Raw genomic sequence first — 24,965 nt, 5'->3', positions numbered from 1 at the left:
ACACAAACCATATCCAATCAGTAAAGAAAATGACATCTGATCTTCAGCCTGTTCCATATTAGAATCCTCTTATCTAACTCTAATCATATTTTGGTTTGCGGTTTACAGTCAAAAAACATGGTTTCTTCAAGGAGAGTGAAGCATAGTATTATTGAGAGTGTGATTAGTGTCCCTATAGCATGCTTAATCATAGACAATTGTGTAATTATTGGGATATATTGTCAAATCACTTAGAATCTTCCCAGAAGAATGAGCACAACTGCTAGTGGATGAACAAGAAGCAATGAGAAGAAAAAAAAAATACAGCATCAAAGTACACCAGAAATCAAAAGGAATTCTCGCAAACAGAAGAAAGAGGTTCGAATTTATTCTCACAGAAGAAATTATTGAAATAGAAACTAATTATGCCCCTCAAGGTTGATAAAAACCAAAGATACACTGACTTCACTTTGATTTTCCTTTTTCTAGTTTCCTTTTCTTTTTATCTAATATGATCAATTTCCTAATTGTGAAACCTTGAAATAAAATCAATTCAAATATTTACTCTACATGAACTAGTATCGAGTTTCTTGCATGCAGGTGAAAGAATACTCCCCCATATTCAGCATTTTGATCATCGTATGAATTCTCGGACCGCCAAAATTTTTAATGAGCTATAACCTGGATCACTCGCCAGCTTGTTGGGTTGAGGAATAACCAAATAATTTGAGCCACAATAATACAGTCGTTATACATTGAAACGAAACAGCATTACATCTCCTTCTTGTACAATGTAATCTTTACCCTCAGATCGCAACTGCAATATCAAAACAATACAGTTAATCACAATGGTATTGGAGAGTTCTTTTTTTCTTTCCTCTAATGTGTGTGCATGCCATGTTCTACAAATTGCAAAGCCCTTGTCACCAGTAACCCTCATATGCTCACTGTACATACATACCATATGTCATGCATGTTTTCAATCAATGAAGTTTTAAAATTTTTTTTTTTTTTAATGTTGCTACGTATAAAGTCATATCTTTTTATTATAAAATGTTTGAGGAAGATCTCTGAATTGGAAGGCTGAAGGAACAGATTTGTATCTCCAGTCACCCGGATTTGGAGACATTGATGTGCACGAGAGGAACAAATAACCCAGCAATGAAAACGCCAAGAAATCATTGAAGCCCTCTATTTTTGGTCCAAAGGCAGGTCCCATCCACAGCAACCATCACCTTCCCCCTCCCCCACCCAAAAGAAAAAAAGAAAAAAAAAGAGCTTTGGCAGCTAGGGTGAAGACAAGACTCAATCCTGACTCTTTGATACAACAACAGAAAAACTAGAGGCTTTAGCAACCAGGCAAGCCAGCACCTTCAAAATTATTGAAGTTTTACAACAGCAACTTTAATGCCAAGAAGAGGGAAAAGCAGGAGAAATATTTAAATATAAATAATCAACAAAATCTACAGAAGACTGTGAAAGTCTCAATGCAGCCTTCCACACAAGCATCTTTTCTGACTTTCGAGTTCTGAACATAATCCTTGGCTTTCTGTTTCAACACTAACTTCTATTCCATCTACTAATGCACACATCTAGTACAAACAATGGGTCAATAAGTGAGGAGTCAAAATTTTTTGTTCAGTTGGTGCATAAAAGTAGCAGTAACAATTCCAAAGAAATCAACCACTGCCCCCTGATATAAAAGTGTTGGGCTATGTGGAACTTAGTTTATGTTTGATCCGGATTACAGCCCGATCCAATATAAAAGTATTACGATTTTTAATGGGAGATTTTCTAAGGCTTAATCCATAGAGCGGAAACTTGGGCTGATAGGCCCAAGCCAGAAAATTTTGGCCCATTTTCAGCCCATTGTGAATCTGTTGTGTGAGATATAAAGACCGTTGCTTCAAATTAGCGTTTGGGGTGTTGAGTTGGAGAGAAAATTTTAATGCCAGACTTTGTATAATTCCCTTAAAATAGTGAAGTCATTGCAACTCCGTTGACGTAGGCAAATTGTCGAACCAACTTTTTGCCACGCCACCCTCCTTTTTCCTTCTGCAATCACTTCTATGGTCAAGCTGTTTCCTGCCCAGTCAAGCTTTCCCAGTTCACGGTTTTTTCCAAAAGCATGTTCAGACCCCTTTGATTTGAAATTCAGCTGGGATTTCCTTTGAATTCCTACCGGTTTTGTTATACCCACATTAAATGCCTCTGTACTGCTCTGAGAACCTGCGACTCTACCTTCTAGAGTCATCAAACCAGCCAAGCTCACCGGGTTCTGTTTCACAATTGGGTTTTGCTTCTCAAATTGATTTTTTCTTCTGACCTGCACCTCATGCCCATGCACCGCATCGGCAAAGGATGTAGAAGATTTAATCCCTGAGTTATTCTTAAGATGCTGAGCCACAAATTTGGACTGCCCAATCCCACTATTCGCATAGTTATCAGGTTCCAACATCTTCCTCAACTCTAACCCAAACAGCCTCCATCCATTCTTAGCTCTGCCTACTGGAATAATAAAACTCCCTACTCCAATAAAGAGGCATCGGTGGCCTCTTCTCTTGAACGGTTGGGGATTGAGGAGCGGAGAAGCTGGAATGTTCGTTTTATTCGGAGACCTAATGATTGGGAGATGGGTGGAGTGGATGATTTTCTCCGAACATTGGGTTCTAATCTCCCTCCCACCGAAAATGTAGATCGTATGCGATGGAAGTTAACAAAGAACGGGGTCTTTGATATTCGTTCGTTTTACAATAAGTTGAGAAGCTCTGCGCCTATTATCTTCCCTTGGAAAGGGGTTTGGAAGGTTAAGGCTCCTCGGCGTGTTTCTTTCTTTGTGTGGACTGCTGTTTGGGATAGGATCCTTACAGGGGATAATTTGAGGGGAAGAGGGTTGGATTTTGTCGATTGGTGTATCATGTGTCGTAGTAATGGGGAGACGGCGGATCATTTGTTATTACATTGTGGAAAGGCTTCTCGACTGTGGAGTTTGGTTTTTAGATCTTTTGGGTTCTCCTGGGTCTTGCCTAGATCGATTGCGGATACTCTATTCAGTTGGTGGAATTGGCCTGGAAAGCATTCGTCTAGCATTTGGAATTTAGCTCCTTTATGCTTGACGTGGTGTCTCTGGAAGGAGCGCAATAGGAGGACGTTCGAGGACATGGAAAGCTCAGACGACCAGCTTTTGGCCTCTCTTAGTGGCACTCTGTTTGATTGGTCTAAGGCTTGGGGACTCACCTCTAGTGATTCTCTCCCTATGTTTCTTAGTTCTCTTCTGTGTTCTTAGTTTATTTTCCTCTTTTCTCTTTTTCTCTTTCTCTTCCCTGTGTACTTTTCTCTCTGCCTTATGTCTTTTGCATAAGGTAGTGTTCTTGAATGCATATATTTTTACCTATCAAAAAAAAGTTTGATTGCATTTTGTGTGTTATTTTTTGTTTCTATTTTTTGCATCTCACATATCTGGGAATTCGTGTACATTCCCTACATATTTAACAACTATAGGGGTCATAGATCTTTCATAATATTAACATGACTACTAGATTCATTACAAAATTCACTTTTCCTCCTAGGTAGATTACTTGTTGAACACACTGGAATTCACAACTAGTCCAAACATACGAAATTATCAACACAAAATGTTTTCACAAACTTGTCTAATTTCTAACTTTTCCTAGATATGGAAATTCTGTAATATTTTCCAAGGCACATACATCCAGAGTGCAGATGTATATAAACTTGATCAAGCAGAAGATATAGTTCTCCCTCAAGTATAGCTCTCAGCCAAAAACTATTGATCCTTGCATGATCTCATTCTCACATGTTAGCATGAAGAAGTGCATCAAGGGAATAGAACTTGTGATTTTGTACAGTACTGAAGCTAATGTGGTTCCATGTGTCTTTAAATTCTTCTTATCCATTAGCAAGTAATTCATTTTGAATTGAGAATTGACAGACTAAAACCCATCATTAACAGATGATATCCAATTTATTCAATACTAGACATGATGAGTACCAGAAGCTCAGAAAGAAGTTTTCTTTTTGTCTTATCTTATGAATTTATTAACCAACAAATAAGGTAAATGTTCATATTAAAGCAACCAACTCACAAGTCCCTTCTCCCTTGCAGCAGCAAGTGAACCAGCAGCAACAAAATCATTATAAGCCACCTGATAAATCAATCAGGTCGTCATTATACATACTACCAGATATTGGGCAAAAATAATACGCCAGGAAAGGATGATAGTTTTTGACCCTAGAACATTTGCAGATACTTCAATAAACAATTGAATTCATATTCCATTTGCCCGTGGATAAGCAGTCAAATTCTAGAGTGCCTACTAGTTAACTGAGAAAAAATTGCCATATTAATTAATGTTTTTTTTATCATAGCTATTGTTAGAAAAATAAGAAAGAGAAATATATGTGCAGTTTGCAACACACTTTTGGTAGATCCATAATTGAAGATGGAGTAATCAAATATTGTTCAGTTAAAGTGAAAAGCTTTAGTATTAGTCTGAAAGAGAGATTTCTTTCCATTTAAACTACAGTACCTCCATAGACATAGCTGTGTATGATTTCATTTCATGAAGATATTTTTGTGGAATGGGACAACTTTCCTGCTAAAGACATGATAGAACATTGCGCTTACCCAATTTCTGTACTAGCACTCTTCTAGGTAATAACAATGCAAGTCTTTGTGTGGGTGGCAGTGGCATAGCACTTTGTACAATTTTCTATATGAACTTGTTTCTAGTTTTCTATTTTTAGGATACGTAGTGATCTTGTTACCAGTTTTGTACCTCTTGTACATGTCGAAGAAAAAATATCAACAAAAACATAACGCAATAGTTTCCACTCATAAACAAACTTGTTTGTATCACAAATGAGAGTGTCAGGCTAAAAACACTATAGGGCAGCCTTGAAACAAAAGCTATGGACATCAAGTCTGACAGAAAAATCTGGTGCATGATCTTTAAATCAGCACCAAAACACAAGGAAAATAATGATCTTTGAGGTTGGCGTAAGTTACTAAGATTCTATAATAAGTGAGAAAAGGCTAAGCTTTTGTTTGAATTTGGGACTGGACTATTTGTGAAAGGCTACATCACAGCAAGGATAGAGTAACTTTTTCTCTTCTTTTAGAAAGAACAGAACATCACACTAGGTAACCTTGACATCACACCACATTAAAGAACTATAAGGAACCAAAAGAACTGCCCATTCTGGTCAATTACAAGAATACATCATATGTAAAGAAAATGATCTTAGGCAGCAAGCAAACAAAAGCTAAGACTTGGACCAGTCAAGAGCCACTGAACTTGACCAAAACTAGTAACCACGCCCGTTAAATGAAAGCCAAACATCGGCTACCTAGCATCTGGGTCAAATTGAAAAGGCTAAAACACCCTTTACCACAAAATTTCAAAATCACGTTTACAGTTATAATCCTGCAGTTATTACCTTACTCAAAAGACTCTTGATTTTTATAAAGTAGAGAAATCCATCCCTGAAATCATACTAATGGTCAATAAAGTTTAATTCTCTCTTCTTTTCATGGTCCTCTGCAACCTGAATCACTATATACCTAAAGTTCTGCAGCTGATTGTATTTGACCCTGAAGATAAGTTCCATGTCACTAAAACAAAAAAGATATGATATTTCTAGAATCAAGATTACATGCCCACTAAATTTCCCTTTGGAAATTTACTGAAATTTAAGTGCTAAAATTTTAAGAGAGATGCCAAAGAATTCTCATGTTTGTTTAAGTTGACCGTATATTATTATTTCATACAATTCTTTTTTTAACAAAAAAAAAAAAAAGCAACAGAAACATGTTTAAAGATAGGTAGTTAAAACTTCTACTTCTGATACTTACCGTCTCAGCTCGAATAAAACCTTTCTCAAAGTCTGAGTGGATAACTCCAGCAGCTTGAGGTGCAGTCATTCCTAAATAAATAAAGAACGAAAATCAGACGACAGTCTGACCATGACAGCACAGATATGAATATAGAGTTCAATATACTTTGTTTAAGCAATCTCAGGTTTATCCAATTGCAACATAGGACCTTGGTGTAGAGACACTTTTCTTAAGGATACATATCCTGAATTTTATAACATAGCAAGGAATAGAGATGCAAAGGTGCCAGATTATTTAGAATGGACAAATGGTGGCATTCATTTAAACCCACTTTTACTCTGATCTTGACATCATTGGAAGCTTGAGTCTATGGAAGAGGATCTATACATTGTTTGTATTAATTCAATGGAAGAGGATAAGATGACTTGGCTTCCATAAACAAGCCAGGGTTTTCAAGTCAAAACTTATTATAAAGCCTTGAATTGGAAAGAAGGTTGGGGGGGGTGTAAAAAATCATTTCCTTGGAGAAGCATATTGAGAACTAAAGCTTCACCAAGAGTGGCTTTTCTCATATGGACAGTGGCCATGGAAAGATCCTTACAAGAGATAGTGATAATGAACTCGTTTTGATTGGATGCATGCTCTAGCCAGCATCCCACCTATGTCTTTCGTCAATTTTATTGACTTTCTTGTGTTGCAATCTGTTTTCTTTGGAAAGGGCTTTGACGCATCCTTTGTGTTATTCCCTTTTTTTTCTAATAACACCTGTAGTTATATTTAAAAATAAATAAATAAATAATAAAAGAGTATGTGCAAGGCAGATGGGATTTCAATGGATCACTTACTTTTACATTGTACCATTGCTCATGAACAGTGGGACTTGGAGTTTTATTTGTTTGGGATTCAAAGGGTGACACTGAGAATGATGATTAGGATTTTGGAGTGTTGAAATTTTGACAGTCATTCCTATATGTTTGATGTAGTATATTTGGAGAAAAAGTACGGTGTATTGTGATGTCCCAGTTTGTGTGGATATGAACTATGAAGGCATTGTGTGGGCTTGTGTTGAGTCCCACATCAAAAAGGTACTTAGTCAATTTGGACTAAATAAGCAATTGGGAGAAGCTCCAACTGTAACTGGTACTTTTGGAGTATATCATGGATATGGCTAGTGTTTTCCTTAGATCATGAAAAATACGTTTGAGAAAAGATTAAAAAAGGTAAAGAGATTGAAGCATCTAGTCCTAAGGACTCTCCATGAGTGGACTAAGGCCTCTCCACAAGTTTTCTTGATTTCTAGGCATGCTGAACTTTAGAAATTACCTTTTTTTCTGTACTTTATACATTTGGTTTAGGGAAAAACTTAGGTATGGTACTACATTACATTAGGTTCTCCAATTAAATTCAAATACTTGGTTGCATTATCCAATAAAACACAAACAATGTCATCATTTTCAAGGAAAATTAAATTCAATACAAATATATGGTTGAATTTAATTGGGGAACCTAATGCACTACACCTTAAGGTATTGTATCTAAGTTTTACCCTCTGGTCTATACTCTTGCGTACATCTTGTGTACTATGGTAGCACCTTTTGCATTTTATTAATGAAACTCATTATTACTTATCAAAAAATATAGAATGTCTCCCATATGAAGAAAGAAAGCCACCAAAAGGGGAAAAAAATCTCTGAGAGAACTACTTATCAAAATATATATATATATATATATCTTTGAGAGAACTATTGGTCATAGTAATTCTCTTTTGATGAGTTTTCTTTCATGTCTGACCAATTCTTGAGACAAATGTTTGTGCTTGTTTGGAGTTAGTCAAGGGCCACTAAAAGGAATTTATCATCATTGTACAACATTTTGACAATAGCAGAACAAAAGCTAACCTGAAAGTATGGTCCATGCTTTTGTTTCCTGCACAAAACAATTATTAAAAAACAAATTGTTAATATATAAAATGAATATAACATTCAAAAAACTCTTCCCAAGCTTATCTTCGTACCTTCTCGCCAGAAGTGAAGTATGTACGCATCCCTAAAAGGCTATAAGTTGCCCTAATTAGGTTTCCAAGACCACTTTCACTGACACCAAGAGATTTTAAATACTCTATCCTTTCTTCATATGGAAGTTCAGTAAGCTCTGACTCAACCTGCAAGTAAAAAAGTCACTAGTTTACTTGCCTGATGACATAGTTAAGATAAGGAAGACCAAGATCTGCACAGGGTTTATCAAAACAATTAAAAAGACAAACATTTTATCTCACGCTCCTTTTGTTGGTAGTAAAATGTTTTCTGAAAAAACATCTCTCATTTTCAAGTGTTTGTTTTATTGTAAAATCTGCTCAAACCTGAAAATGATTTCAGTTGACCAAAAAGTCCTTTGTAAAAATTTGTAAAATGTTTTTTACCAAATTTTTTCCACTAAAATATTTTCCAAATTATTGAGTTTGCACACGCCCCCTTCCCCACCCACCCACCCACCCACAACCTTCTCTCTTTCCAATCTTAGCTAGCCGAGTCCCTGCCTAATGGAGAGGAAGTCATCAGTGGCTGCACTGGCCATGATCAAGTTCCATGGGTCTGCCACGATCGAGAGCCTGCCCCACATGGTGAAGCTTTCTTCGATCTGCTGCCCACTGTGAACACAAACGCACCGCCGATCAATCGATCTACCGCCCATCGCAATGCAAACACCCAAGCCGATCTAGGTTAGTGCCAACAACAACGTTGATCTTTCATGCTTCCCGATCTGGGTTCACAACAGATCTTTTTTTGGCTTCCCGATTTGCATTTTTGAGTGGTTGGTGGGATGGATTTGGTCTTGTATGTGTCGATTTGGTGGTTTGTGCTTATATTTTGTGGGTTGTGAGATCACAGAAAAGCTTTTTATTTTACAACAAAACAAATGCCAAAAATGATTTTCAGAGCATTTTCAAGAACACCCCCAAACACCAAAAAAATGTTTTCAGTTGAAAACATTTTACATTTGAAATTTTTTTTAATACAAAACAAATGAAGCATTAGAAGAAGATGCATTCAATCTCCATGCCCTAGCTCATGCATGCACAAGCCCACCCACATGCTCAGATGCCCAAGCTGAGAGAACTATTACTAGTTAAAATTGTAAACGTTTCTGTTCAAAAGTAGTCAGCAGACCTGTGCTGAGATTGACACCAGTCCAGATTGTAATTCTGATGCAACATTCATCACTTCTTTGACATGAGCATTATTTTCAGGCTCAGCTAGATCAGTCTCAGCAACATTGGCAACATAGATGATTGGTTTCATTGTTAACAAGCAAAGATGCTTTATAGCATCCTTTTCAAACTCTGTCAAAGTTACTGATCGTGCTGGTTTTCCATCCATAAGTGCCTGCTGAATCTTTTCCAAGGCAGACTTCTCTGCTTCTTCCTAGGAAAAAAAGATCGCAACACTTTAGGTTAACATATTTCAAAATACAGAAGGAGAGAAAGGAAAAGAATTTGGTGGGGGTTAGGAGAGGTTGAAAATGATAACAAGCTACTTATACTTGTATTTTAACTAGGAAGAATGGAAAATCATCTTACCTTTACTTTAGATTGTGAATCCTTCACCTTGCCTTTCTTGAGTTTCTCCATTCTTTTCTCAATCTGCACTTCTTGTAAAGGATACAATTTAGTTCTATCAGTTCAGCTCACCCTTCTGAGCTATTAACATATGATTAATGACAACTAAGAGCCCATAAAGATGATCAGAACAAGGAATGTCTGTTCACTAAACAAAAGGAAAAACTTTCAAGCAATGTTCTTGAAGGCAAAAGGCAATTGAGGGATTAATACCGCATCCAAGTATACAAACCCTGGAGTTGTTGCACCAAGCAATGCATCAGAAAATGAAACTTTTGATAGCAGAAAACAGTTATGTGGTAATAGGAGAACTATTAGAAACAATGTTCAATCCATTATAATGAACTGACTTAAACTATTAGTTATTAGAACAAAAATTTCTCTGACAATTTCATCTGTGATCTGCAACCAAGTAAAGAGGATTTATGGGATGAGCACTGACATAAAAGGCTTTATTAGTACTTTTAGTGAAAAGTTGTAATATATGCCTGCTGTGTTTAATTCAAACTAAGGTTAACCAGGTAAATATTAATAGTGAAGGAAAGTATTATTCCAAGTTGGGAAATGACTGACAATTATGTGTGGAGTGGCTTGGGGAGGATTTGGGTTTATTGGAAAGGAGCTAATAATTAGAAAATTGAAAATCTGAGTGTCTGATAAGGAAGAAGTTATGAAGGGAGGTTTACGCATAGGAAGAAGTTATGGTTGGATATCATTACCTTCAAGTGACAAGTTGGAACTATGCCGTGGGTTCTTACTGGGGATTTTTATAGCATTAGAGATCCTAGTGAAAAAATAGGTCATAACTATAACTGTTAAGATGAAGACTTCAAAAAGTGTCTTTGTAAGGCTGACTAACATACTATCCTTTTATGATGAGGCTTTACCATGGCACAATATAACAAGAAGATGCATCACTAGGATTCATACAAGATTAAGAGAGATCCATACATGCAGGGAGTTTTAAAAAAGGAGGGCCATTAGGACTAAAAGCATCATCGTTCAACACCTATTAAAAAGACGGAACCAATGTGGAGCTATAAATTCTGCTGAATTTTAACTTAATGTAACGGTAAAAGTAAAATAGACCAAGCCAAGTTGCCCAAACTGTAGGTGCATTTTATAAACAAGTGTTTGGCCTTCCCAAAAGAGGCAAGAAAAAAATAAGTTTAACAATTCCTATATTCTTGTAGGTCTTTGAGACAGCTATCTTTTTTTCCATAATCTACAAGCTTTGGACAGCTAGTAAGAAAAGTCAAAACAAAGTCAGGACCACTTATAAGCTAAAATTAGCTCAAGTTCCACAAATATCAAAGAATCTTGGAGATCTCCTGCACGATATGCAAACTGTATGATCATAACAGTAAAATCATGCAAACGAATAATATTTCTAAGGGGAAAAAAGGAAGAAGAATCCAAAAAAACATGACGTGTAGCGATTTGAATGTAAAAAGAGGAAGTGGTAGTTCTATCAGAAGAGGAGAAGTTAGAGAAGGCAAGGCTTCAAACAGAATTTAAAAAAACCAGCCTTTTGGAAGAGATTAGTTGGAGGCAAAAATCAAGAACACTCTACTTGAAGGAAGGGGACAGCAACACAAAGTTCTTTCATCAAATGGCTAACTCACATAGAAGAAACAATGTAATTACTAATCTCAAGGTTGATGGGGTCTGGACTTCTGATCAAAAAAGTATAGAGGATTGCATTATTTAGTTTTGATGATGTAGAAGTTTTTGGGGTAGTTAAAGACTTTGAAGGGGATAAAGCTCCTAGCCCAAATGGCTTCTCTATGGCTTTTTTCCAAACTTGCTGCGATGTTATCAAATTAGATCTCATGGAGATTTTTCAAGTTTTTTTTGAGAGAGGTCAGTTCAAGAAAAGTTTAAATGCAACATTTATCTCTTTGATTTCCAAAAAGTCAGATGCAATAGAAGTGAAAGATTTTCGGCCTATTAGTCTAATGGGGGGGTTTACAAAATTATTGCTAAAGTATTGGCTAATAGGTTGAAAGAGGTGATCGGGGATGTTATTTCGGAGTCTCAACATGCTTTCGTCAAGAATAGGTAGATTCTAGACTCATGTCACATTGCAAATGAATGTTTGGACAGTAGGCTGAGATCAAGAATTCCGGGGGTGTTATGCAAGTTGGATGTGGAGAAGGCTATGATCATGTGAACTAGGGTTTCCTAATGTATATGCTTGAGCGGCTTGGGTTCCCCGAAAAATGGAGAAAATGGATTTTTTACTGTATATGCATGGTCAAATTCTCAATTCTAATTAATGGAGCTCCATGTGGTTTCTTTGAGAATTATAGAGGCTTACGACAAGGTGATCCTTTGTCTTCATTATTATTTGTTGTTGTTATGGAGGCAGTTAGCAAAATGATGGATAAGGCGATGACGGAAGGTCGATTGTCTAGATTTAGTGTGGGTACCTCCACAGGTGATCACTTACAGGTATCTCATCTTCTCTTTGTAGATGATATGTTGGTTATGTGCGATGTTGATACCGACCAGATGCTGTTTTTGCACTTGATTGTGTCATGGTTTGAGATTCTATTGGGATTGAAGATTAATTTGGATAAGTTTAAACTAGTTCCTGTGAGAGTGGTTCCAAATTTTGAGATGCTAGTAGATGCGTTGGGTTGTAAGCAGGGCTCACTTCCTATGAAATATTTAGGCCTTCCATTGGGTGCAAAATGGAAAGACAGAGCAGTTTGGAATCTCATCATTGAGAAGGTGGAAAGGAGGTTAGCAGGATGGAAAAGATTGTATCTATACAAAGGAGAGAGACTTACTCTCATAAAAAGTACTTTATCCAATTTACCTACTTATCTCCTTTCCCTTTTTCCAATTCCAGCAGATATAGCATACCGTATAGAACAACTTCAACGAAATTTTCTTTGGGGTGGTCTGGGAGATGATTCTAAACGTCACTTGGTGAATTGGTCCAAGTTATGCTCTCCTATCCAATCTGGGGGTCTAGCAATTCGAAACTTGAGATACTTTAACGAAGCACTATTGGGAAAATGGTTGTGGAGATTTGGGTATGAGAGAGAAGCGCTATGGAGAAGGGTTATAAGGGCTAAATATGGAGTTGAGGAGGGAGATTGGTGCTCTAATTCGGTTCTAGGCTTTTATGGGGTGAGCTTATGGAAAACTATCAGTAGTGGTTGGTCTACTTTTTCTCGCTACATTCAGTTTCAAATTGGAGATGGGACTAGAGTGAAATTTTGGCATGATGTTTGGTGTGGGGATCCCTTTGAGTATGCGTTTTCCAGATTTATTCAGAATCAGTAATGATAAGGAGGCTTATGTGGCTGATCTCATGCAGTTTCCTAATGGGGTTCTTTTTTGGGACTTCGAATTCCTGCGAGAAATCCATGATAGGGAATCAGATTCTTTGTTTGTTTTTTGGAATGTTATATATGGAGTCTCATTGAGAGGTATTGGTGGGGATAAGATGTGTTGGACACCTGCTAAGAGCAAAGGTTTTGCGGTAAGCAGTTACTATCAGGCTTTGTTGGGTGTATGTACTCAATCCTTCCCTTGGAGAAGTATTTGGAAGCAAAAGGTTCCCTCTTGAGTAGTATTTTTTGTTTGGACTGCAGCTTTAGGAACGATCTTGACTACTGATTATTTACGTAAGAAGAAGGTGTTAATTCTAGATTGGTGTTATATGTGCAAAAGTAATGGAGAATCGGTAGACCATCTTTTACTACATTGTCCTATTGTTTATGAATTGTGGTCTATGGTGTTCACATTGTTTGGTATCCACTGGGCGATGCCAAAGACTATAGTTGAGCTCCTTGCTTGTTGGCAAGGAAACTTTGGTCATCATCGTAATGGTGTTATTTGGTTGGTTGTCCCTCATTGTTTGATGTGGTGCATTTGGCAGGAGAGAAACAACCGGTGTTTTGAAGATTCTAAAAGGACTATAGCTGGTCTAAAACTTTTTTTCTTTAAAACTCTATCGGACTAGATGTCTATCATAGGAAGTCATTCTATTTCTTCGATCTATGATTTGATGGATGCTTGTAGTTTATGTATTTGATTATGTTAGTCCTCGGCTGTATTCTTCCTGTATACTCGGGTGACTCATTATTAAGTACTTGAATAAAAATTCTTTTACTTATCAAAAAAAAAAACATGATGTGTACAACAAGGAAGCATATCATATAAGCAAACTGTGTATATACATTTTAGCTGGTACCAGACAAATCATAGTAATACCAGGAAACAAGAAATTGAGATCAAATTCAACATGATACTGCCCACAAATGATTTTAGTAAGTTTGACGAGATAGCTACTGATTTTATGTCAAAAAGGCACATGTAGAACAAGCTATAATTAGCAATTACCTGATCCAAATCTGAGAAAACAAGCTCTAAGTTGATAACTTCAATATCAGATTTTGGATTGACATTCCCATTCACATGAACAATGTCATTATCCTCAAAACAGCGTACAACCTGAAATAATAATCATTAGACCATTTATAACATAAAACAGATATGTTTTTTTTTTAATAAAATCTTTATGTTACTTATAAAAAATAAAATAAAAAACATAAAACAAATATGTAGTAACAAAAAGCACCATCTTAATAAATTAAATTACAAGTGTACTAATAGCACCACCTTACTCTAAACAAAGTTAGAATATTCTCAAAACATTCCTTGCACCGATTTCTAACATGAAAATTTTCGATGAGTAAAAATAATTGATTAAAAGTTAACGCCAAGATAAAAGAGCGACACCCTAGTCCACTGAAAAATAGAATATCCATCCTAGGGCTGTTCATGGATCCACCCAACCTGACAAAACTGATTGATTCGACCCATCCTGATAAGGCGCGGTTAGTTTCATCTATTACTTTAGCCAGGAGTGGGTCAGGAACTGTCAAATCCAATCTATATCGGTCAAATATAGAGTCAAGGCATCCGTCACCTGATAACCTGACCCAACTGTATCCCCTAGCTTCCACCATGCCTAGCAATTTCAATCTGAAATTTAACTTTGCAACCATAAATCTCATCTCACCTGCTTGCTCCAGCCAAATCTACTACCTCCACCCTAGATCTCATCTCTCCTCACCACCTTTGTCCCTCAATCTCGATATACATCATTCCATCTCATTTCACTCGAGTTCACACAGGTTAGGGTTTCTACTTTCTTTCCTTTTTTTTATTGATAAGTCATACACGCATCCAGTGGATCTTGAACCCACAACCTCACACTCCACCTAGCACTTGCAAGGGGAGGAAGTGTCAGTTGAGCTAGAGCTCATTGGCATTAGGGTTCCCAATTTCTAGATAGAAAATTTTGGGGGTTTTTTCTGTTTAGTTGTGATTTGTTGGTAGTCTTGCAGGTTTTGGTTCTGGTGAGGCAGAACTAGGTTCTGGTGTTATGCTGACTGCTGAGTTGTGTGGGTGTTTTAGCTAGGCATAGTTGGTGCTAGTGGTGGTTTTGAATGATCCATATGTAGAGAATTGAAGCAACACTGGCGGTGTATTTGGATTTTGCCTATTTCAAATTACAATAGTGAGTTGGTGTTTGATTGGGCCTATTAGCTTATGTGGGTAAAGGGTTGTTGAGGAAATGAAAGAATTTTTAGGGATTTTGGATTGAAAGATTGTGATTAGGAGGATTGATGGGTTGTTTTGTTCAAAATTATAGTTTTTTCAGGTTCTAATTTTGATTTGGTAGGTTTTACATGTGTAAAACAAACCAGCTGAATACCTAATTGGCACAACCAACCAGACCACACTGACCGTTTGACCAAAGCTGATAAGATCAACCTGTAGGCACAGTGCCTCAAATGAAGTGGCTTAGAAAATGTCTCATTGATGAGGTTGGTGCGGTGCAAAAAAAAGGCCAAAAATCCGACCACACTGCACCAATTACAACTCTACTCATGCCTATGTAGTCAAAACCAAGTTCAAACCAATTGTCTTTTTCCCACTAAGCAGAAAGTCATCGACATCAGATTTTACCTCCAAGTATCAACACCCATTTGCATCATACGGCATCTTAATAACCTAAGTAGCACAAGATTCTGAGAAACGTTCTTCTAAGATATGTCACAACCTTCGAATTGATTAGACAAGTCCAAAGCCAGACATTTTATTTCTCTTTTTTTCCCCCTTTCTTGACGCAATATGCCAGGCTCTTCATGTCTCTTTTTCTTTCTTGCAGAAGCAAATAATCTTGTGTTTTTCCTCTTTGAAAATCTATTCTAAAAAGAAAAAGGTAATTCCCTCCCAACATCAGTCCCATCCCCCCCTGGCCCCCTTTTTCCTCCTTTAACACAGTTATACCAAATTAATAGGGTACAGTTTTGCGGGCTCTCCAAGTTTTATTTTGGCACAAAAATTGAAGGCTTTGAAAACAGATTTAGGCCCTATTTGGTTGGGGTGAAAAAAGGGAAGATGGAAAAGAAGGAGAGGAAAATAGGGTGGAAAATTGAATTTTCCCTTATTTGGTTCAGGAGAGAAAACAAGAGGGAAAGAAAATGGTGTGGAAAAATTGGGCCCACAAAATTTTGTCTTCCCAATTTGGGAGGAAATCTAAGGAGAAAAGATTATGTAGATAGTAAATTACACAAATGCCCTCATCTTTACACGCAACATGTCTCCATGTTCTCCTCTTTCCTTTCCTTTTTTTTTTTGTGCCTTGTCCTCATTATATTCCACCTTATTTATTGCTATCTGATTAGACCCTTTGCTATTTGATTATTTATTTATTTTTTCCCATATATTCTCAGAGTTCTTCACAAGGAACAGTCTCCAAGTTCTTCACAGCTGTAATTTTTTTTTTTTTTTTTATTCATTTTATCCAGTTTTTGCTTGCTCTCATCTTTGGTTTTTATTTATAATTTATACATATTTTTTCACACTTATTAGACCCTTTGGTATTTTGTTATAACAAGGACTTAATAGTCAATTCATATAAACTATATTTTTCATCCTCCCACTTTTCTCTCCAACCAAACAAAAGAGTTTTTCACCATCTTACTTTTTCACTCCTCCACTCCTCCAACCAAACACACATGAGGGAAAACCAAAACTTTTCTACCCTCCCATAATTTTCCATCCTCCCACTTTTCCTCTCCTCCAACCAAACAAAGCCTTAAAAAGGTGGAACAGGGAGGAGCTTGGTGATTTGGCTTTTAGAAAGAAGAATTTGCTGACTGAACTGATGGGTTTAGATGCTAGAGAGGAGTTGGTGGGTATATCGAATGATGAACAGATTCGTCATATTCAACTCAAAGGAGACATAGAACAGTTGGCTTCTCTTGAGGAGATTTCCTAGAGACAAAAGTCTTGAGCCTTGTATGTGAAGGAGGGAGATAATAAAACTCGTTTCTTTCCTAGATTAGCAAACTCAAAAGAAATGCGAATCAAATTAAGAGGATTGAGGTGGATAGTGTTTTTTATGACGATGAGTCTGATGTGCACTCTCAGTTAGTTCTCTTCTATTAGGGGTTGTATGAGGAAACTGAGGTGGGGCGCTCTACTATGGGTGGGTTAGATTTTGCACGTATTGAAGAGGATGAGAGGTTGTCCTTAGAGAAGGAGTTCACGAAGGAGGAAGTCGTCCAGGTCTTGAGGGAGATGGAGGGTGATAAAGCCCCTGGTCTTGATGGTTTCACCATGGCTTTTTTTCACAAATGTTGGAGTGTTGTGGAAAAGGATGTCATGGATTTTTTTTGATTATTTTCACTGGCACTCCGTGTTTGAACGGTCTATGAATGCTTCATTTCTCACTTTAATTCCTAAGAAGTGTAACGCCGCTAACATTAAGGACTTTTACCCTATTAGTTTGGTGGGTAGTGTGTATAAGCTGCTGTCCAAGGTTTTGGCTAACAGGTTAAGGGCAGTTTTGGATAATCTCATCTCTAAGACTCAAAATTTGTTTGCTGGCAGAAGGCAGATTCTGGATTCAATGCTCATTGCAAATGAATGCCTGGATAGTAGGTTGAAGAGTCGAGTACCGGGTGTGGTTTGCAAGCTTGACATTGAAAAAGCTTACAACTGTGTGAATTGGTAGGCCTTGTTCTATCTGTTGGGCCGGATGGATTTTGGGTTGAAATGGAGGGGGTGGATTAAAACTTGTGTTACTTCTATCCGTTTCTCAGTACTGGTACATGGATCCCTTGAAAGTTTTTTCGAAAGCTCTCGTGGGTTGAGATAAGGAGACTCATTATCCCCGCCTTTGTTTCTCTTGATAATGGAGCTTTTAAGCAGACTTTTGAGGAAGACAGAGAAGAGTAATCTTCTTCGGGGTTTTCATGTGGGAGCAATGAATTATGTTGGTGTGCGTATTTCCCATTTGTTGTTTGTTGATGACACTACCTTATATTGTGATGTTTCTAGAGAACAAATGATGTCCATAAAGTTGTAGTTGTCTTGTTTTCAGGCTTTTATGGGTTTGAAGGTCAATGTTGGGAAAAGTGAGACTGTCCCTGTTGGGGTGGTGAATAATCTAGATACATTAGCTAATATTCTTCATTGTAGAGTAGGCAGTTTGCCTAGGAAATATTTGGGGATGCCGTTGGGAACTTCTTCTAAGACAGCTTTGATTTGAAATCCTATTTTAAAGAAAATGGAGAAGAAAATATCAGGGTGGAAGTGTCTCTATCTATCTAAGGGTGGTAGGCTCACGTTATTGAAGAGTACTCTCTCAAGTCTTCCAACGTACTTTTTATCTCTTTTTACTATTCCTAAAGCTGTGGCTGCTAGATTGGAATGTATTCAGAGGAATTTTCTTTGGCGGTCTTTTGAGGGGAGTTTCAAATATCCTTTGGTGGCTTGGAAAAAGATGTGTTTACCCATCGAATTGGATGGTCTGGGGATAAGAAGTGTAATGTCATTTAATCAAGCTTTATTAGGGAAACGGCTGTGGAGATATGGTCATGAAGTAACCCATCTTTGGCAGAGAGTTATCTCCACAAAATATGGTGAGGGTCAAGGGGGGTGGATTACTAAAGTTTGGAGGAGGACTCATGGATGTGAACTTTGTAGAAGCATCTATGAAGCACAGGTGCGTTTCCGGATTCGGGTGCGGGAACTCAACAATTTTTGAAAAAGTAGGGTGCGGCAATTAAAAAATTATTAAAAATATTTTTATTTATATTTTTAATATATTGGTAAGCATACTTTTTCACATTATATAAACATCTACCAAAGTTAAGAGCAGTAGTAGATAATAACTAAAACATGATATTCATATTACATTATTACATTACATTACAGCTTATATAAAAAATTATTACATTACGTTTATAGCTCATATATATTACTTTTTCACAGATTCACAATCACAAAGAGTAATAACTATTAACTAAATAAAAAATCAAACCCAAGTCACAACATTATTACATTACAACTTATATAAAAAAAATTAAAAAAAAAAAGTAAAAAAATCATATCACACTATCAGAGACACATTGAGTAACAGTCAGAGCATGTGAGAGCTATAAAAAACTAAGATTGAAAGCTTGGGATTAATACCTGAGCTTGAGACTTGAGAGTGGGTTGCCGGGTCAGTGAGGATGTGAGTGAGATTGTGTGAGTGTGAGATTGTGTGAGAGAGGGGAGACGGAGAGCAAAGGCAGCGAGCCATGGCATGGAGCACAAAGATGAGAAACCAGAGAGTGAGAGAGAGCTGAAGATGAGAAGTGACAGAGCTGCGGACTGAAGATGATATAGAGTCTTGTTGTTTTTGTCCAAACGGTGCGTTTTGCCCCTTTATTTTATTTCAGCCAAATGGTGTGTTTCGCACCCTTTTTTTTTTTTTTGAATTTCAGCCGAAATCGGCCGGTTTGACGCCGGTATCGATGGCTACCGCCGATACAGACGCGGATCGACCCGATTCCGCGTGCGTCGACGCGAGTCGTGAAAAAAAAAAAAAAAAACTGGACGTGCAAGCAGTGGCATCCCTCGCGCATCACCGCGTCAGGCCACGTCGAAAGCAGGTGCGGCAGGCGTTTTGCCATGTCCGTGCATCCCAGAGAAGCATTCATGAAGGGTGGGAGAGCTTTTCTAAGCATCTGTCTTTTGTAGTGGGTGAAGGCACTCGTATCCGCTTCTAGTATGATAGGTGGATTGGTGATAATACCCTAAAAAATCTCTATCTTGAGCTCTATGTTTGTTCCGCTGCCAAGGATGCTTTTATCTTTGAGGTTTTGTGGATCCCCGAAGAGGGTACTATTAGAGTGTGGGATTTGAAGTTTTATAGAGCTTTTGAAGACTGAGAGCTAGCTACATCTTATTCTCTACTTCAGTTTATCCAAACTCGTATTCCTCAGGGTGATAGGAGAGATACTTTTTGTTGACGGCTCAAACGTGATGGTAAGTTTGACGCCCGGTCTTACTACCATGCGCGATTCGAAGTACTCCGAATTCTCTGTTTCCTAGGAAGGGTGTTTGGAAACCAAAGGTTCCTAAGCGAGTGGCTTTCTTTTTGTGGACAGCTACTCATGATCTAATTCTCACTTTGGATAATTTCATGCTTAGGAGCTAGGTTGCACGGACACGCCATTTTTGGCGAAGTGTCCGTGTCTGACACGTGTCCGAGACCGAAACCGGTACGATTCGCCGAACTACGGTGTCCGAGCAGTGTCGGTTTTTTTTTTTTTTTTTCGCTTCTCCAACACGGCGCCGATGCGGCTCCGACACGGCGCTGACACAGCTCCGACATGTTCGACACGCCAGCAGTGAAAAAAAGAAAAAAAAAAAGAAAGGAAAATCACAAATTTTGACGGATGGACCTACCAATACCGTCAATTTCATGATATACCCTAAAACAAAAGTCTGAGAAGTGAGAACTCATTAGCTTGAAACCCACATCTCAACTCTCAAGCTCTCACTTCTTCTCCCTCTGACCTCTGACCGCTGTGCCACTACCCTCTATCCCTTGCCGGAGCTAGATCGGGCCGATCGGCAAGCTCCATAGACAACTCAGGTCCGATCGTCCCTGTCCCTTCCGATCTCTCTCTCTCTCGGCGTGGACAACTTAGGTCCGACCTCTTTAAGGGTTAAACTTCTCTCTGTTTTTTTTTTTTTTTTTCTTTCAGATATTTGTTTGGGTGAATGGGACGGGTTGCTAATAACGCTTATAACTTATAACGCTTTTTTTTTATTTTAATCCCACTCCCACGGTCACTGTGTGACCATGGGAGTGGGATATAAATTATATAATGTTGTTACATTATGTGCCCTATAATATAATGTTATTAGTTGTTACTGCTATAATTTTATTTATTTATTAAAGTTAAATTACTTAAATATTATAGGTGTTTTACTAAAATGAATACTGAAAGTGAAAAATCAACTGAGTCTATTTAAACTTTTGGTTTGTACTCTAAACATTTTATGTATATTGTTGTATTACTTTGAGTGTTAATTTGCTTATTTGTAATTCTTACATAATTTAAATTTTAGACGTAAACGAATTTTATGTCTAAAAATATTTAAAAATATGCCTAAATATAAAATTTAATTAATTATTTAATTGCCGTGTCCTTGTTTTTCAAAAACTACCGTATCGCCGTGTCCGTGTCCGTGTCCGTGTCCGTGCATCATAGCTTAGGAGTCACCCTTTGGTAAATCAATGTTGTATGTGTTGTTGTTGTGATGGGGAATCGGTTGACCACCTCCTCCTTCATCGTTCTGTTATACATACTTTATGGACTTTTATGCTTCAAGCTTTTGGTATACATTGAGTTATGCTAGGATCAGTGGCGGGATTGTTATTTTATTGGCATCAATGGCTTGGGAAGCATAATTCGAACATTTGGAATTTGATTCCAGGATGCTTAAGGTGGATTGTTTGGTTGGAACGAAATCGTCGCTTCTTTGAGGACAATGAGAAGACACTAGATGAGTTAAAGGTTTTATACCAGAATAGTCTTTTTGAGTGGTCTCATTGTTGGGGTTTTATAGATTATTCTTCTCTCTCTAAGTTTATGCTTTCCCTTAGATTAGTTTCTTGATTACCCTCTTTTTTATGCTGTTTGTTTTATCTTTTTCTTGTTGTTCATCATCATGAACAACTTGTACTCTTCCTTATTTACTCATTAATAATAGTTCTCTGATTACCTATCAAAAAACAATTGGTCCTAATTATGAGATTTGAAATTTATTTTATTTTGAGGGTTTTTAAAGGATACAATTGTTACCTTAATTAGGTTTGGTTTCCCTTCCTTATTCAATGTAATTTAGGACCTTGTTCAAAGGCCCTATAGGAAACATTATTTATTATTGAATTTGATGAATAATATGGAATTGATATTTTTTTTCTCTCTATCTTGGTGGTGATTCCAAGCAGCCTTAAGTGGTGAAGCCTAGGGTTGTCATGTTGTTCCCTTTTTCTTTTCTTTTCTTTTCTTGTCTTTTCTTTTCTTTTTCTTTTTCAATCGGCCTACATCACTAAATAGTTGAGGATTTCAACAAAGGGAGGGAGATGTTGGATATCTATCATTCTACAGATATTGGGTTGCATTGGATTATGCCTAAACAAGTGGTGAATTTATTTACTTTTGGAAAGAATGGTTCGGTAGGCACCATGAACAAACATATAGAATGCCTCCTTTATGCATCATGTGGTATATTTGGAGAGAACATAATATGTGTAGTTTTGAAGATTGTGGGAAAACAACTTCAGAGAAAAAGCTACTACTATTGAAGACCCTTCATGATTGGATAGCTACTACTGGCGTTTTTCTTTTTCAAAAGGTGACATGACTCTCGGGAAGGCCAAAATGATTTATCCAAGTCAGCTATCATAGAAGAAAACATCCTTCTACTAACTTTTATGTTTGTTTCTGTAAAGATCATAGACATTTGCATCAAATAGAACTTGCACCCATCTTTTAAGAACATGATGCCTGCTTTAAGCATCACTAAAGATCTTATGGCCCATAGTTTAAGAAGAAAAAAATTAAGCATATGACTTCATTAGCAAAGATGACTCGTAATAGTAGAGCATAAACATTATTTATACCTACATAAATAAAAAGGCGAGCAGCTTAGCCAAAAGATTGTCCAAGGTGAAATTATGCTAAAAAAAAAAAAAGATAAACTTCAGAAAAATTGATGTTATCCTGTATTGTAATTCAAGAACTTTGTTCCCACCTCAAGTCATTGCAAAAATTGATGTTATGCAACATGACAAATTTGTTAAATAAAAAAACGCTGAGGAAAACAAAGATGATAAATCCATAAATAAAGACGAATGTGTTATAAAAGGCAAAAACCTGAAGTATGGAGTCCACTTCACGAATGTGTGATAAAAATTTATTACCCAAACCCTGGAATGAGAAATTTAAAAAAGAATGAGTTGATGCATAACAAGCTAATTGCAGTAAAATATAAAAGACAGAAAATGGTCATACCAGAAAAAGAAAAAATCAACATAGGATATTGGATGACACCAAAAGCAAACTAGAACTGGTAAAAGACAAAGTATGTCACCTCGCCTTGACTGGCACCCTTGACAAGCCCAGCAATATCCACAAACTCAATGGATGCTGGGACTGCTCGTTTAGATTTGCTAAGATCAGAAAGAACTTGAAGCCGCTGATCTGGAACTGCAACAATCCCTACATTTGGCTCTATTGTGCAAAAAGGGAAATTAGCAGCTTGAGCCTTTCCATTCTCAACCTACACATATACAATTACTATATGGTAATATTATGTATACCTCAAAACACTTGATTATGAACATAGAAAACACAATACCCAGAACTTCAATATTAATCATCAAGCAACTTGATCAATAAAGTAACAATACAAGAACAAACAAGTAGCTAAAGTGTACAATGTAAAAGCTACAAGGCCCAACAGTTGTGAGAGATGTGTTTTTAGATCTTTTGCGATCCCTTGGGTCGTACCAGAGAGAATGATTGATCTTTCGTTTGGGTGGAGGAGCTGGATGGGAAAAGATTCGCCTGATATTTGGAAATTGGGCCCGGTATGTTTTAGCGGGTGCATAACAAGCGTACATTTGAGGATATGGAGAACACGGGGGATCAGCTCCCAGCCTCATTTGTAGGCACTTTGTTTGATTGGTCTCAAGCTTGGGGTTTCAAGACTTAGAGATTCTATTCTGGTGTTTATAGAGTCACTATTGTTTTGTACATAATAATTCTTTTGGCTACTTTGTGTGCTTTTTGCATGAAATAGTCTTTTTTTCTTCAATGAAACTATTCTTACTTACTAAAAAAAAATGCAAGAAGTCATATAAGTGACCATGAGAATGACTTCGTTAGCTTCGTGCATACGTTAGCTTGTTACAGCAAAACCCCATCAAAACATAACTCTAGTCCCGACAATAGAAATTTAGAATGTCTTGAGCATTGTTTTTGTCTTAGATCTAAGATTTCATCAATAAATCAAAATATGTAGAGATATTGTCTAGCAACAATTTCAAATTACCAAAAATCTTCTTTTTTCTCTTTTGGGTTAGCTAATAAGATTTCAAATTATCAAAAATTGTTGAAACCAACTAGAGCTAAACTGAAACTAACTAGAGCTAACATTTCCATTGCATTTTGTTACATTCTAAGTTAACTATGTTATCTATTTTGTTCAATTAACATTGTCTGTACTAAATTCTTGGACTAAAACCCTGACTCCATCACTGAACACATACACATACATGTTGATTGTAGAGAGAGAGAGAGAGGAGAAGGGGCTTACGACGGCGTTGAAGAGAGTGGATTTGCCGACATTGGGGAGGCCAACGATGCCGGCTCTAAGGCTCATGCTTATTTTGGCGGCTGAGGAAGAGAATCGCCGCCGCTGAAGAGAGTGACACTTCTCTGCGAGGAGGAGGAGAGAGTGGTTTCTTGACAGAGATGATGACTTCAATGGATTCGCCAGTGCCGGAACAAGGTGAAGGCACGCGACTCTCGCCATTGTTTTGCTAGAGAGAGAGAGAGAGAGAGAGAGAGAGAGAGAGGAGAGAGGTTTGTTTATCTATCTATCTATCTCTCTCGAAAAATAGAGGGAAAGGAGGGCCACGCTCTTGGATTTGGGGTTGCAAATTGTCTACGGTTTAAACCCTGCGCAAATGACCCTTTTCTACGGTTTAAACCCTGCGATTCCTCCCTATAAGTTTTGAGGTGGTCCGGTTTTTGTAAAGTTGCTCATTTCAAAGGAATGATAGTTCTAGAGAAAGGATAAAGTTTATCTTAGTTGTAATTTAAGGCTATAACTTTATTTAATAAAATAAATATTATTTTATATTTTAAAATTTTAATTGTTAAATTGTATGATGTTTATGCTCTTAATATATATATCAAATTTTGTGTAAATGAAATATTATTTACTATATGAACTATAAATTTATATTATTTTAAGGCATTGAATATATTGTTTCAATGTGTTAAATTGAATAATAAAAAATGTGATATAAAGTGAATTGTAAAAGGCGTGCTAAAATAATAATTATATATTAAAATGGCATATTTTTGCAATAGCTAATGCGTAAATATTCATTTTTGTAAC

The 24,965-nt window shown here is 37.1% G+C and overlaps 1 protein-coding gene across 1 annotated transcript; it reads right to left on the bottom strand.

The window, feature by feature from the left end:
• Nucleotides 1-314: 314 nt before the first annotated feature.
• On the bottom strand, nucleotides 315-24,565 carry LOC142614418 (uncharacterized). Its single transcript, XM_075786941.1, has 11 exons — nucleotides 24,156-24,565; nucleotides 22,929-23,117; nucleotides 22,712-22,765; nucleotides 13,812-13,922; nucleotides 9,414-9,476; nucleotides 9,004-9,258; nucleotides 7,851-7,997; nucleotides 7,735-7,762; nucleotides 5,855-5,925; nucleotides 4,086-4,145; nucleotides 315-796 (listed from the first exon to the last, which is right to left on the bottom strand). Exons 1-11 carry the CDS (start codon nucleotides 24,372-24,374, stop codon nucleotides 728-730), a joined length of 1,266 nt encoding a protein of 421 aa, XP_075643056.1. The 5' UTR covers nucleotides 24,375-24,565; the 3' UTR covers nucleotides 315-727.
• Nucleotides 24,566-24,965: the final 400 nt, after the last annotated feature.

Source organism: Castanea sativa, chromosome 11 (assembly GCF_040712315.1).
Source record: "Castanea sativa cultivar Marrone di Chiusa Pesio chromosome 11, ASM4071231v1".
Taxonomy (NCBI): Eukaryota; Viridiplantae; Streptophyta; class Magnoliopsida; order Fagales; family Fagaceae; genus Castanea; species Castanea sativa.
Note: the sequence above shows the minus strand (reverse complement) of the source record. Positions and strands in the feature narration are given on the sequence as shown.